The sequence below is a fragment of the Falco rusticolus genome, chromosome 8, assembly GCF_015220075.1.
Source record: "Falco rusticolus isolate bFalRus1 chromosome 8, bFalRus1.pri, whole genome shotgun sequence".
NCBI lineage: Eukaryota > Metazoa > Chordata > Aves > Falconiformes > Falconidae > Falco > Falco rusticolus.
The window spans coordinates 20,852,827-20,868,026 of NC_051194.1; the positions used below are offsets into that span (position 1 = coordinate 20,852,827).

Genomic DNA, 15,200 nt, shown 5'->3' on the forward strand with positions numbered 1-15,200 from the left:
CTGTCCCTCTTCTCCTTGCTGTGTTTTATAGCTAATGAACCATGGAGCTTGTGAAGTGTATTGGAAGACCCTGCCTGGTGAGTGGCAGTGAGTAACTTCAGTCTCATTCATTCATGAGTTTAGCTCGTACTGTTCAAACCCTTATGAGCCCAGTACAGTGTGGATTTGTTGTGGTGCTGCTCTTACAGATGTTCAAGAGTCACTTTACCAAGACTTAGTGGGTGGGAATTCCCAAGTACCCAGCAACCTAAATAAACTTGATCTTCACAGTGCAGTTTTCAAAATTGGGAGGTTGTTTCTGATCATCCTTCTGGCTTTTAATTTCCCTCTTGTAATGCCTACCCAGATAACTGGGGCAGGGGCATGACTTTGTCACACAGCATGGATTAGTCTCTCCATATGTGCTGAGTTAAGGTTCTAAGGGAAACTTTCATTCTTGCATTGCAACTTTAATGCAGCTCTCTGTGTGGCTTTGCCCGTGCTGCAAAGAAGGCTGCACTAGGAGTGAGTGTTGCCCACGGGTCAGGGGAGGTGGCCCTACCCTCTGCTTGGCAATGGGGAGGCCACACCTGGAGTATGTGTCTAGTGCTGGGCTCCCCAGAATGAGAAAGGTGTTTAGGTACAGGAGAGAGTCCAGTGAAGGGTTGTGAACATGGTGAAGGAACTGGAGCATCTCCTATTATGAAGACTGGCCAAGATAGCTGGGGCTCTTCAGCCTGGAGAAGAGGAGGCTCAGGGGGAATCTTACCAATGTATACAAACACTTAAAGGGAGGGTGTAGAGATGAAGAGGGCCAGACTTTTCTCAGTGGTGCCCAGTGACAGGACAAGAGGCAGTGGATACAAACTGAAACACAGGAGGGTTCCTCTGAACATCAGGAAACACTTTTTTTCCCCTTTCCTGTGATGAATTGAGCACTGGCACAGCTTCCCTTGGGAGGTTGTGGAATCTCCCACAGTGGAGACTTCAAAAGCTGTCTGGATGTGGTCATGAGGAACCTATTCTAGGTGGCCCTGTTTGAGCAGAGGGGTTGGACAAGATGATGTGCAGTGATCCCTTTGAACCTCAACCAGCATGTGATACACTGAGCAATACTTAACTTTTCTTCTCTTGTTACCAGAAATTGTTGAACTGACTTAGCAGGAGTTCAAGTTCCTTTGAAGCAAGAAGTTTAAACTGCTCAGATTTAAAGGTACACTTCCTGTAAGACTCTCCTAAGATTGCTGGAAGAGTTTGAAATGGGACTATGGTTAAGAAACAGGATGTAACTTGAGCAGAGTCTGGAGTTCCCTTTAACTTACTCAGATGCATCTTGCCCATTCTGTCAGAAGCCAGTCACTTGGTAGTTAGTGCTTGAACTTGGTGGACAGTAGTGTTTTAAGTTGTGTTTTCATGTTACAAGCTTAACATTTGTCAGACAGATGAAATTTTTGACAACTGTATGCCTCAAAGGTTTCAAGGGTCTGGGGCCTCGTACTCAAAAGTAGTGATTGTATAAGCAAAGACTCCTTCCAGGAGTCAGATTTCTTCCTATTTTTGAGGCACAGATCTAAGTAGTGGACTTTGATGTGTAGGCTTTAGCTGTCAGGCTGATGATTAGCAAAGGAGGAACCCTAGCTGGTGTAAGAAGTAGGACAGCTGGATAAAGCCTCTGAAATGGGATTAAAAATTCCTCAGCAGTATTGTGTCCAAAGCTCAAATTTATGCTAGTAGAGATGTTTCATAATCTCCTGAGTACCAGGCTCAATTAAGCCTGAGATGACAAACTTTGTTACTTTCGTATTCAGAAAGTTGGCTGGATGAGCTGGATCAAAAAGCACAGCACTAGCACTGTTTGTCAGAGTCTGTGGCCTGGTCTCTAGGAGGGTGACAAATTGTGTTCCTTGGAAAGAACTGACTAGCACAGTATTTGTCATTCACCTGGAACAGAACAGGCAGGATGGACTACTTCCTTTACTGTGAGCTCATGATACTGGCATGGTGTCCAAGAATTTAGACTTCCTGGTTTTACCTGACCGCATCCTGTCAGTGCGTGAGCTTTTTGATTATATGGTGGTCTTGACACTACTGTGCAACTTCAGCCAGGACTGATAACTGGGTAAGTATTGTCCTGCGTCCTGACAATCTGCCATACAAAGTAACTCATCACCTTCTCAGTACTTCCAACAAACATTCTGTTGGTGCAGTCTTTATGCTTGCTTAGAAATGGGCCTTCCTTTGGTGGGAGAAGACTGGCTTAGGGTCTGCTGAAGCCTTTTGCCCCATGCAGGAGTTTTGCTTACAGGAATAACGTTTTATTTTTTTAAAAAGCTACTTGTCTCTCCTTCTCATGCTACTGATAGTGGTGTGCTCTTTGCCTTTAACATAAAAGTTGGGTGGCAGGGACCTTCAAGGAGAGAGCTAAGGCTTTCGCTCGTTTGCTTTTGACCTAAGCTGCTTGGTGCCCAAGAATACCCTTTACTCCTAAATGAATTCTAAATTGGCTCTTCTTTAGAGAGCAATAACTGTACCAAACAACGGTTTGAATAGGAACACACCAGATAAGATGTTTCTTCTGGGTAGCTCATTACCTTGGAAGAATTGATGCTTGCTTTTTATCTCCCTGCTGTAATTCAGCTGGAGGTTCCATTGCTCCCATAGAGGAGTGCTTTATTGGGGCAAGTTTTGTTTGCAATTCCAGCTAGACTTAAATAATAGTGCCTGTAGTGGCTAGTACCCTATGTTAAGGGGACAGCTGGAAGTGATGGATATTAGAGCTGTTCAGGTTTTGCAAACGAAGGGAATGATTTGAGTTTTGCATTTGGAAGATGACTTCTGCGTTGAGAAGGTAGAAATAATAAGCAGCTGCTTTTGCCACTCTTTTGGAAGTCTGTGCTTTACCAGTCATGTCTCAGGCTTCTATGTGAAAAGCATTTACACTTCTTGGTTAACTGGGGTCACTGTCTTGGTACAGGGTGAAAGGGCAGAACCAATCACTTGCCTTTATAGTGCTGATATCAAAAGAAACCAGACGGTGTAGCTTTTGGGTCTTAGGTCATGCCCTAACAAAGCTTAAATAGTTTTTTCAGTGATAACCTGGACTGTTGAGCTTCTGTAGGAATCAACCCAAATGACTTGAACATCAACACGATGTGTGTAAAGATGTGGTAAACACCATGGCTTGTACACAACTGCTTCTGGCTCCTAAAGACCACTTTGAGCTGCAGCTACGTGTTCTGGACATACCAGGGTGTGTCATAGTTGCGTGATGCACTTGGTTATAAAGTCATCCCTAACATCAAGAGAAGCTAATTGCCATGTATAAATTGCTAGGCACCTTTGACTTCCTTCCCCTGGTGACAGTATAGGGAAGATGTCTTGTCTTCTGGCTGTGGAGCTTATTCTCTCCACATGGAGCTGGAGTCTTGTGGCTTTTAAATGAGTCTATTCACTTCTCAGTTCCAGGAGCTTTGATGTGCATCTTAGATTAGTGTGAGCCAATAGATGTTCAAGTAGGCAGGTGGGAGTTTAAACTGTTTTCTGTATTGCCCATTTGGCTAGTGGTGGAGAGCTGACTTCATGAGTTGTCCTGACTAATGATCGAGCTGCTTCATAGCAAAACAAACACAGGCATGGAGTTTACACATTGAATTTGCATTTACCTGCACATTCAGTCTGGGGTGTGGCAAACCCAGGAAGATTAAATTGCTCATCAGAAATAGCAGATTACTCTTAGTGGTGTAAGAACACAGCACAGAAGCCTACTGAGAAGATGAGTTTGGTGTGGTGGTAAACTGTAGCTAAACTTGTTGACAGCTGTAAATTACATGATGCTCTGTATGGAGGAGCCTCAAAAGATTGTCCTTGTATTTTGAGGTGGTATGAGCTCTGCAAAAGGAAGTCTTGCAGCGGAAGCAGACTTGTGCTCTGTTACACTGGTAGACTTCATTTTGCTTCAAAGAGTATGTTGCTGGAGTATTCTTAATTTTAAGTGTTAAGTGATCGTTCTGCTTGATGAGAATGCATTTGTATCACTGCTCTATGGGGAAGCTAAACTTGTAGAAACACTTTTGCTTGATAAGTTTGGTTCACCCAGTTCCTTGGTCATTGTAAAGTACTTGGTCCATGCTGGTCCACAGCAGTAGGAAGCCTGCTATAGGATAAGTTGATTTTGTTGTCTGCAGGAGGTAGATGGGGATCACAGTTGAAGTATTGGAGTTAAGTAGGCTGCGTAGTTGCTGAAACGAAAGAAAAAACAATTTTTGAATGAAAGGGAGTTTGACAGTGTTTTAAGTTGCTTAATGTTTTGTTGCAGACTAGACTGCTTTAACTGAAGATATGAGGAAAAAACTGTACGTGAACCCCTTGAATCAATGGGAAGTAAAATTCATCTATTTTGCTTTTACTGACAAAAATCCAAACTTAAATTCTGAAGAGTACACACTGGTACTACTATATCTCTTTTAGTGAAAGACTCAAGAAGGGGTGCTGTCAGATACCACTAGAGCAGCTTCGGCTTTTGTCATGCAGGATGAGAACAAGGTGCAAAACAATGTCACTTACCTGTCTTGTGTAGTTATCCAACCTGATTCTGTGACTACAGAACTTGATTTTTTGTGAACTATTTTGTCTTCTAATGTGGTTGTCATTTGACTAGTAAATATCAAGGCTTTGCTATGAAACTTATTGCAATAACACTTGATTGCAGAAGAAGGTGGTCTGGTGATTCTCTCTGCACCCCACATTATTGGTTTAATTAGTTACTCTGATGCATCAAAGGACTATACACAACTGACCTTTTAAAGGATTACTTCCTCTTCCCTCATGTGCTTGGCTCTTTAAACTTTATGAGAAGGTACCTTTTTCCAAGGGGTGTGTTGTAGTGGTCTGGAGACTGGTTATGTTGGTTGCTCTAAAACATGTGCGTATATGCAATCTTTTGGTGGAAAACCTCAAGAGACAAACTTCCTGAATTTATTTTTGGACAAATAACTGGGTTCAGCAGGCTATTAAAATTAAACCAGTTTAGGTAACTGAGTTCATGTTTTTCCTGCTGAGGCTATACAGCTAAAAAGGGAAAGATGTGAAGTTACCAGCAAGAGCAAGCATAATGGAGAATAGTTTTGATTAATGAAGAATTACAAAAATAAAACAAAGCAGCTGAATGTGGCAGTACGGCTTGAAGCAGAGTCATTGTGTTCACTTTAATTCAGTGTTTTTGGAGTGATGCTTACAAAAGTAGTGAACTGCTGAGGAATGAAATCTAGAAATTTGTTTCAAGTGGCTAGTTTGACATAATTCAGCATGTGAAGATTGAGTTATAACAAACCACAGCCCATTTTTAGTAAAGAGTATTAGTGGCATGTGATTTTTTTTTTTTTTAATGGCCAGCAAGTAGCAATGATACACTTGTGTTGATAGCCTGTAAACCAAGAACTAAAACTCCTGGACTGGGACAGAGGTTAACTCTCCCTTTCAGCAAAGGAGGTCCTGTTCAAAGCAGACCTGCATCTTGCCAGACAAAACTGACTTGAGGGCAGTGTCAGGCTGGCTGATGTTGCTCTGCAACACCCTGGTTATCCTGGTGCCCATGCTGACCAGCAGCTGAACACCACCTTTGTCTGGTGCTTAGAGCAGATGGTGATGGTTTTGCAAGGTTGATGCGATGTGTGCAAGAAGGAACTTGCACCGAGGACCGTGAGTGTTGGGGTCATTATGGTGGTTGGAGAAGGTAGGCAGAGGGAACTGGGCAAACCAGCAGCTTGGTTCTGCTGACAAAGACTGAGCTATCTTGTTAAGGTAAGTCCTTGGTTAAAGAACTGTGTTAAGATAAAACTTGAAGGAGTAGTTATAATAGCTGACCAGAAAACTTTGAGTTTCCTGTGGCTTCTGTTAAAGGAAGGGGACAGATGTTATCTATTCTACTCATCCCTACCACCTGAAGACACCAGTGGAGTCAGAATATAAAGAAACAAACTACAGGAAAATAGCTGGAGAAAATACTGTTTTAAAGCTAAATGGACTGGCACTAGCTGGGTGTGAGGTGGCAGAGACACTCCCATTAGTGAACACTAATGTGAGTTTTACTTGGTGTACATGGTGGGGGAAAAAAGTGCTGAAGCTGTTGGAAAGCCCTACAGGTACTAAATAAACCTGCTGTGTCCCTTGCAAAGGGACAGCAGTTCAGGACTAGTGGTCTGTGTGCCACCTGCAGGAAATCAAAGTCTTCATGCTCTGAAGCTGTATTCTGAAAGGTGGGTGAATAAATGGTCTGAGTGTCAGTTGATGGTAGAGAATAATTAAGCTCTTAACTCCTTCACAAGTCTAAGTAGAAAATCAGGAGAGGGAGGAAGAGGTTGTTCTTTACTCTGGAACAAGAAATATGTTCACTTAAATCAAGAACATTTTATTACTAAACCTGCTCTAGGAGCTTTTAACTTGAAACTGATAATTCATTAGTGAAAGGTCTACAGAAGTAGGTAGGAAAACTGAGCTAACTGGGTTTCTTGCTGCTTGGTGCTCTCATCATGAAGCCACTAGCTCAGTTAACACCTAGTAAAGTTTTTACTTTTGTCCCGCTTCAAAAATCCTCTGCAATTCCAGTGTATTATCAGATCTGTTCACCTGCTTCTCTTTGGCTTGATCTAGCTGTTCTTTGTTTTGTGGCCTCTGTTTTAACCTATCTTAACATCAAAAGAGGGTTTCGGAAGGCATGCTGTTCTCTTTTGTTTTTCAGCTGCTGTCTTTTTGGTGTGGTAGCTCTGCCGCCTGCTCCACAGCACAGTAGCAACCGATGGAAGTTTGAACAGATTTGTGTTTAGTGCTTTCAGACTTGCAACTGCTGTCATCTCCAACTTGCTTGGAGGATGCACTGTGACAACTCTGCTGTTGCTGCCATTGGCGAAGGGACATATGGAGTGGCGCTGTTTGATTAAAACAGGCTGAGAGAAAGCAATAGAAAGGAATGTTTAGCATTTCTTGGGAGGGGGTGGGGGGGGCAAGATGCCCCTGACATACCTCATGTAGTGTTGTCCCAATGTGCTTTGCTTATTACTTAGTGCCTTCTCATCTCTTCTACTTTGGTGTGAACGTAGGAATGTGCATGTGCTATTTGTAGCTTTGCAGGCAGCCTCCTGACTCCTTATATGGACAAAGGTTGATGCTATGCCGAGTGGCATCATATGAGCGGGATGTGGCTTCTGGAATATATACAGTATATATTTATAGTGAAACTTTAAAGTTTGGGGCCTTGTGGTTGGTATAAGTGCAGTAAGCTATTCTTTCTTGATTCATTGTGAGTACTATTCTACATTTAATCCATCTCAACCTTCCTTATGCTCAAAAAATAATTGGATAAAACCTCTTAATTCTCTGCAAGACTAGCATTTTTAAAAATGGTTCTTAAGTAACTGAGCAGCTTGTGCTTCCTTCATCTCAGTTGGACCTGTCTGCTGTTTGACTTCTTATGAGTGCTTCTGCAAGTAATTAACAATGAGGCTGTCCAGTTTAGGGAAAAGCTGAATTTCAAGTGCAAAATCAAGGATGTTTTCTGAGAAGGCTTTTGGGTACTATTTCAGACAACACTTCTGCCTTATGATTTAAGGCAGTAATCAGATACAGCTATCCAGGAGATAACAAGTTTTTAAATATCACAATGGGTAGTCATGCAAAGTTGCGTTACTAAATGGTAAGGATTTCTGTTCAAAATCACTTGGCTGAAGTATGTGGGATTGCTGCTCCTTGGCATTTTTTTTTTTTAAATTGATGCTAATACTAATGGCTAGAGGGGAAGCAAGTGTGCGGGCTGACTTCTGTGGGTGTCTTCAGCTGCACTTAAACTCTAATTCAATTTTTTTTCTCTCCCTAGTACTTTTGTCCATCTGTTCTCTGTTGTGTGATCCCAATCCAGATGATCCATTAGTGCCTGAGATTGCACGGATCTACAAAACAGATAGAGAAAAGTGAGTATGGAAGCCAAAAAACTTCGACCATTCCTGACAGGGCAGAATCCACACTTAAATAGTAAAGGGGAGGTGAAAAGGACCTGCTTCTTGGAAAAGTGTGGAGTTTGATTTGCCTTTTTCGCTCTGGTCTCTTTACAGATTTCTTTTCCTGGGTTCTGTAATATCACTATCTTAACAGCACTGCATTGTTGTAGGAAAAAGGTATATATGCCAGTAGAAGTGAAGGATGTAGAAGCCTTGTACATCTGTGATTTTATTACTGCATTTTCATTCCATACAATGGTCTTTCGTTAGCGTTGTAGCTGTTAATTACATGTTTGCTTGATTTAATGAAAATGTGAAGTGAACAAAGCGAATTTGTTTCATAAGGAGCTCTTTAAGTTGAATGTGACCAGCTCTTCGGAGCCTTCACTGCCTGCTTTAATTCGACATAACCAGCAGAGGGAGAACAAGTTACTCTAGTTGGGAGAACATTGCCATACTAGCTGTTGGTGATGGATCATACAAGGAAAGAAATAACAAAAATACCCCCTTCATTTGAGGGAAGAACAAGTGGTGGAGAGGTGGGGTGGGAGGACTTCAGGCTTCTATGAAGTAAACAGCAAGACCAGAGAGAACTGTAGTGCTAATGAGCACTTTAAAAGCAACAGCTTAATGACCGTTGTAAACACTTTTCTACCTTGCTGTTCCCTTCCAGATCTGATCAGTAGTGTTAATTTCTGAAGCTACATGGTCATCTGATGAGAACAAGATAGGAAGGGAAAATGATCCACAAACTTGCTTACTCTACATACTCTTGCATACTTGAGAAGCAGTGTTAGAGAAGTTCATGCATCCTGCTTTTAATGAGAGCTGCAAGAGTAGCAGTACGTATTTCAAAACGCAGCTAACGTTGACTGTTCCACAAAATAGGGAAAGTTTGTGCTTAAACGTAACTGGATTTGCTTCTTGAGTAGACTCTGGACAGTGGCGTGAAGGCAAGTGGATTGTCAGTTTCTTCAAGCTAAAGAACACTATCTACAGACTAAATTCCAGCACGAGAACCTAGTTGGTATATATAACTAGGGAACTTCTTGCTACGTGTCTTACGCTTTTTTTCTACAAGTTCTGTAGAATAAGAACAACTTGCCTTCTGTTGTCAGAAATAAGCTTTTAACAGTACTATTAGTCACGACTGCTTTGTTTTACATAAGTATCCTGAGCTTCCTCTAGCAGTGGCTCTGACTATAAAGGGTATTTGGGTGCAAAAGCTGCAGGTGGCTTGGGAAACAGCATATTGTGCCTTCAGAATAAAAAAAATCCTGGTGGAGAAATAGTTGTGCCCTGATAGTCATAGAAATAGCCAAATGCAATGTGTAGCAAGAAACAAGAAGTCTGTATCAGGGTTTGGCAGCCTGGTAGATAACAGGTATACTAAACTTTCTAAGGGAACAAGAGTAATGAGGTGGGAGGGATGTATTAATCTGTTTTCTTTTCAAGAATACCAAAATGAAAACCTGCAGTAATAGTTTTCTCAGGGATGCAGCAGCTGGGGGCAGGGGGAGGTGCAGGTAAAACTTCCTGAAAATACTTTTCCCTCAGACCTGTTCTAGCTCTGTTTTGTGGTTTGAATCACAAAGATCTATTACTGTTGTAAATACAACTAGTTAACTACTTTTCCATGAATAACTGTGGGCTTTCTACTTTCCTCTGATTGCCTGAAATTTCAGTTTGCTCTTAAATTTTACATACTCATGTTACTACTGGACAGAGTGTAAGTTCATGCCATGTGTAGACTAGGCTGCTGGAGATGAAATACTGTTCAGATGCTATGTTAAGTAAATCCTCTTTTTATACATACAGGTACAACAGAATAGCTCGGGAATGGACTCAGAAGTATGCGATGTAATTAAAGAAATTATTGGATAACCTCTACAAATAAAGATAGGGGAACTCTGAAAGAGAAAGTCCTTTTGATTTCCATTTGACTGCTTTCTATGAGCCCACGCCTCATCTTCCCCTGTGCACATGTTTACCTGATACAGCAGTGCTGCGTGTTGTACATACTTGGAACAACAAAATAGAAATACTGTATTTCCCCGTACCAACATTGACTCCTAGCAGAGAAGTGTGTGTGTGAAAAGCTGGTTCTTCAGTCATAACTTTGTGAGCCTAAAAGCATTCCTTGTTGATTTAAATTGGGTAATAAAATGTGAATGGGAGAGTTAGAGTGGATTTCATAGTTCTAGGGACAGTGGTGGTGATCCATGAAGGATTTTAAGTGGAATCCTTTTAAACTCATAACAGTTATGAAAAGCAAGGTGAAGAACTTGAAGCTGTTTCTGTATTCATTTTATTCTGAAGGACCTACACCTTAGGTAAATGTTATGACCAATGAGAGAAACTGTACCCACATCCTGTGTTTAAGGTCTAAGTTGAACCGGTCAACATATAAATGGATTGGAGCTATTAGTGCATCAAGTGATGTTGATTTGTTTCAACTCTCCCTTCCTTCATACTTCTTTTGGTTTGTATGTGGTTTCTCAGTTAATACATAGCTAATAGCTCTTATTTTTCTTAAGTTTTTTAACTGCTTAGGTCTTTCTGGATGTAAGGGTAAAAATCCATTTGACAGAAAACTTGTGTGTATTTAAAGACCCAGCTGCTCCCCTGGAGCTTGTACGTTCAAGAATGATTAATCTGTGTAATAAACTGATTACTACAGTCATTACATATAACTTTGTGTGAATAGGCTTTTAATTTTAAGAGCAATTTGTTACAGGCTAAAACTAATGGTGGATTTCTCTAAGACTTTTGCGTTCATGAATGGTTGCATTTGGAAGTCATGAAGCAGTTTGGTTTGCATCACACAAGGCTATGCACCTGAACAGGACAAACGTAAGCTTAAGCACTTACATGAAATCAGGATGTGTGGTGTGCCAGGAACTTGACTGTTAAACCAAATAAGCAGTTTACTAAATGAGAATCTTGAGTGATATTTTACAAAGCCTAATGGTATTACTCCCACTTGCATGGGACCTAACACAATGCATATGTACTGTAGGTAAGTGAAACCTTATGTAACTAAAATAATGGATGTAAAAGGGTAAAAAAAAAACAAACCAACAACAAACAACCTACCAAACACATCAGCACAAACTTTCATAAAATGTAGCTTTTACATAATTACTTTGCACTAAACATTTGCAAATGTTCATACAGTTTTAAATTGTACTTGTATGTGTCTTTTTTGAACAAAGTCTTCACTTGAATCTAGTGAAAAAATGTAGTTTGAAACTTTTCTTTGTATACAAGTGTATTTGCCAGCATCCTTGGTGTGACAATAGGTGAGTCTACAAGTTTATCTCCTCTTAGTAGAATCGTAAACAAAGCCATCCGAAGGAGAGGCTGTAGCCTCCAGCTTTCCAGCCACAGGGGTCTGTCCCATCCATTTTCAAATGCATCTTTACACTCTTGCACAAATGAGGAATAAATGTCCACTGCTTTTGGTCTAAATTTGTTCCACTTGTCTCATCTCTCAATGTCCTTGTGTATGCACCGCTGGATGTAAATGTTAGCAGTGTTTCTTGGAGTCCTCTTGCAGCAAGCTATAGGCGAAAGCCAGGTATGTGTGCATCTCCAGCAGGCACGAAGACCCCTGCTCTAGCAGGGTGACACTGCTGGTTGGGGAAGAAGCAGCTCTAAAGCAGTGGAGCAGAGCTTCACTTGAAATGGAGCACGTGGGGGTGTTTCCTGGCTGAGTGCCAATGCAGGGATGACGGGTACGGGGGAGGGGGAGTGACATGGCGGGCAGGAGTATGGGCCTGGGTATTGGGTCATCCTGAGCTCTTGGCACTCTCATTCCACAAGGTGTTGGTGTTCTTCCTGGTTTAGAAAGCACTGTGTAGCCCTGGGATAAAAGCTTGTTGCGTTGCTCAAACTAGAGTGTAAGCTAGTGGCTGCTTGTGTATCCTGGCTTTGTGTTAACCTTTAACCATGTCTGGCCTTACCTTCTAAGCTTTCTAACGCACAGGCTGACACTCCTGCTAGACCCTGTGTGACCAAGGGAGACGACATGCATCAGTGATGGTGGAATTGGCCTCCTGCGTTTTGCAGTGGGGTAACCACGTACTTGCTCTGAGGACAGGGAGGGTGGGTTGGAATGATTGCAAACCTTGCAGCATGCTTTTTTGGAGGTGGGGAGGGATTCCCCTTAATTGCTTTACAGGTGAGCTGCCTGAGAATTGTTTTTGCGGCATACTTGGCTTGGTTGTGGCATTGGTAGTTACTGGAAGAGATTGAAGGGTCTGTACAGGAGAGAGAAAAAGGAGCAGTGACACATGTGGAGGTTGAGGGTGCGTGGTGTTTGTCCTTTCTGGTGGGGCAGAAGTTGGGTGCGCTAGGTGACAGGGGCAATACAGCCATATGTGAATTGAAACAGAGTCCTGAATGTTGCAACAGCTTCAGTTTGGGTGATACGTTAACACACCTGCCTGTGTTGGGATGATTCTCATTCTTGCAGTGAAGTGTTTGTAAACAGTTCAGACTTCCTTGCTGATGGTGTGACAAAAAGTTGTGGCATAATAAAAGCAAGTCTGGAGATCTTTAAGTAGGGAGTACATATGCTGTCCCTTGTGAGTTGACTCTTTGTTGTTGAGGGTTGTACTGTGAATTAGATGAAGGAACCTTTGTTTCTAGGTTTTAACTTAAAACCTGCTCCAGCTTAGCCTTTTTTGGGGACTAGAAACTTGTTCTTTTGAAACTGTGTATTGTGCATGCTCTAATGTAAAACAGCACAAGAAGCCAGGGGCTCTGATTGTTGTCTTTCTAGGAACTCTGAGCTTTGTCAGGTCGTGAATTTCAGTCCCTGTCTTAACTTAAAAGTATTAAATCAAGTAAAAGGAGAAAAAAAAAAAGTAACCACTTCGCATGGCTTTCTTTGCACTGGGACTTTTATGGATACAGCTTGTACCTGCAATTTCCCCCCCCCCTTTTTTTTTTCATGTCATGTGCTAAGCAAATGTGTTTTAGTCAAAAAAAAAAAAAACCAAAAAAACCAAAAACCACATACATAAAAAATGCTGGACTGCTTAGATTCCTCCAGCTCTGGCAGTGCTGTAAAGCTGAAATGCTGTGCTCGGATATGTTACTTGTGTTCATCAGCACCCATCCAATGCAGAGTGAACCAGAGGACAAATAACTCCAAGTTCAGTGAGCCGTGCAACCTGTAACTGTTCTATGACCACTGCCTCCACTGAGCAGCTGGCATTACTGAACGGTACATGCACCTACTGTATTGTGCATTGCCTGTAACCCAGGTTTTCAGGGGGAGCTTGTGTATCTGTGCTGTGCTTGCATACAAGAGAACATGATCCAATGTGTTTCAGAAACTCCTCTAGCTCAGTACTGAATAGCCACTCAGGGGTGTGCAGGTGTTGCCAGTTAGATGTTACTGTGGCTCAGTCTGACATCCCTGGACCTACAGACGGGTGGAGCTGATTCTGATCAGTAGTGGTGACCTGATTGCTTGGAGTGTGCTGCTACTTTTCTTTGATAGCTTTTTGGCAGTGCAAGAGTGACTTATTTTTTTGTTTAATTGTGTTTTTTCCTTTTCTTTTGTATTACTACCTTGCTGTACGAATGCTTTCAAGCTGGCTGCCTACTGAAGTGTCTATAGACTCTTCTGTTCGCTCTGCACACATTGAATGATGTGGAAAAAACAGTGGGACTGAGCTAGATACGATCTTATGTCCCTAGTGTGCTCAGTAAAGCAAACCATAGCCTGTCCCTTGCCACTGAAGGCCCAAGGCTTTCGTAGCTTTTAGTAGCTGCAGTTGCTGACAGAAATGCCTGGCTGTATTTTCTGACAGTCTTAGTCATCTTGCTATTCACAGCAGCAAAACAGCTCTGGAGCTGTTCTTGTTCCCAGTTCTGATGTACAGTAGAAGATCAGAAGCCTAAAGGAAGGATGATGGGAAGTGCTTTGCCCAGTTAGAGGGATTTCCTTGTGCCCTGAGCAGCTCTTGCTGGGGAGTGCATGGCAGGAGCCCTGGGCGTGTGGGAGGTGCAGGAGAAAACGACTGCTCAAAGCAGTTAAAACTTGGTGATATGTCACCTTGCTCTAATGAGCCAGGATAACAACAAAACATCTCTGAGGGTGCTCAGCATGTCCACACTAGGTGGAGGAGCCCTGGGCTCAAGCTCAGGCTCCAGGCATGCCTGCTTGCCCAGGCAGGGCTTGGAAGCTGCTGCCAGCAAGAATAAAAGCCCCACTGTATACTTGAGTAGAAGGAAGGCTGTCCTCCACAAATAACCTTGGAGCAGTTCGCTCTCATCCTTTCAGCGTTGGGGAAGCCTACCTCTGTTTTCTACAGATAACTAGAAAATAATTTCATCCCCCCCCAGTTATTGTTTCCTTCCATTCCTTGGCTCCTTTGTGTAGACTTAGAGCAGGTCTGTGATCAGAGTTGGAAGCTGTAGTTGTTTTGGGGGTTGGCAGAAGCTGTTTTCCTACAGGAAATGCACAGGGACAAGAGGTGCATTGAGGGCATCTGATAGAGGGTTGAAAATGGGGACAAAACCTGCTGTCCAGCTTTCTGGATGTGTGGAGACCAGCCCCTGCATGAGTAACAGCGAGGCTTCAGGAGGGATTCCTGCAGCCCTTGCCTCCCTGCCCTCACCTGGAAGTGTGTGTGACTAGGTCTATGCTAACACTACCTGTACTGTTGTAATGTGTTCAATTTCATCACCATTAAATAATTCCCTTAAACTTACTGTGGCTTGATTGCTTTTTTTGCTTTACCTGTGCCTTTTACACATTTAAATTATTGGTTTTGGCTGGTTTTGTTTTCTTTCCTCGTGGCTACTGTCTTCCTTCTCCCTGATGATCCAGTTCTGTGCTGTCCTCAGCTCAGCTGTCTCCAGTCACCTTCATCTTGTTTTTTTAACTTCCTGCAAAGCCTGGCTTGCTCTCAGAACGTGGGTGGTGCATTGCAGGCACTGTTGTGTGGCCTTGGTGGTCTTCTGCCTACTTTTTGGTGCAGAAATGCGTGTGCTCTCACCAAGCCCACAGCTGTCATCCTGCTTGTTGGAAGTTGTGACTTAATAGCAGGCTTATTGGTGTGCTGATTCCATAGTGCTACTGCCAGCACCTGTGTTCTTGATTCCATGGTCTTGCTGTTCTGCAAAGCTGGGGTCAGCTCTGGTGCAAGAGCAGAAGGCACGTGTGGCATTGGGGGAGGCCAGAGCCATCTTGGCTGCTCGGGGGTTCCCACAACT

General features: G+C 42.6%; 1 protein-coding gene across 4 annotated transcripts in view; it reads left to right on the top strand.

Annotated features, from left to right (window-relative positions):
* The window catches only part of UBE2D2 (ubiquitin conjugating enzyme E2 D2), a 30,060-nt gene extending 18,622 nt beyond the window's left edge, over window positions 1-11,438 (top strand). For 2 of the 4 annotated variants that reach the window (XM_037396404.1, XM_037396407.1), the window contains exons 6-7: window positions 7,847-7,940; window positions 9,786-11,438. In XM_037396404.1, the coding sequence (XP_037252301.1) occupies window positions 7,847-7,940; window positions 9,786-9,831 (140 nt within the window). In that variant the 3' untranslated portion in view covers window positions 9,832-11,438. The other 2 variants (XM_037396406.1, XM_037396405.1) reach the window with 2 other exon arrangements.
* The last annotated feature ends 3,762 nt before the right edge of the window (window positions 11,439-15,200 follow it).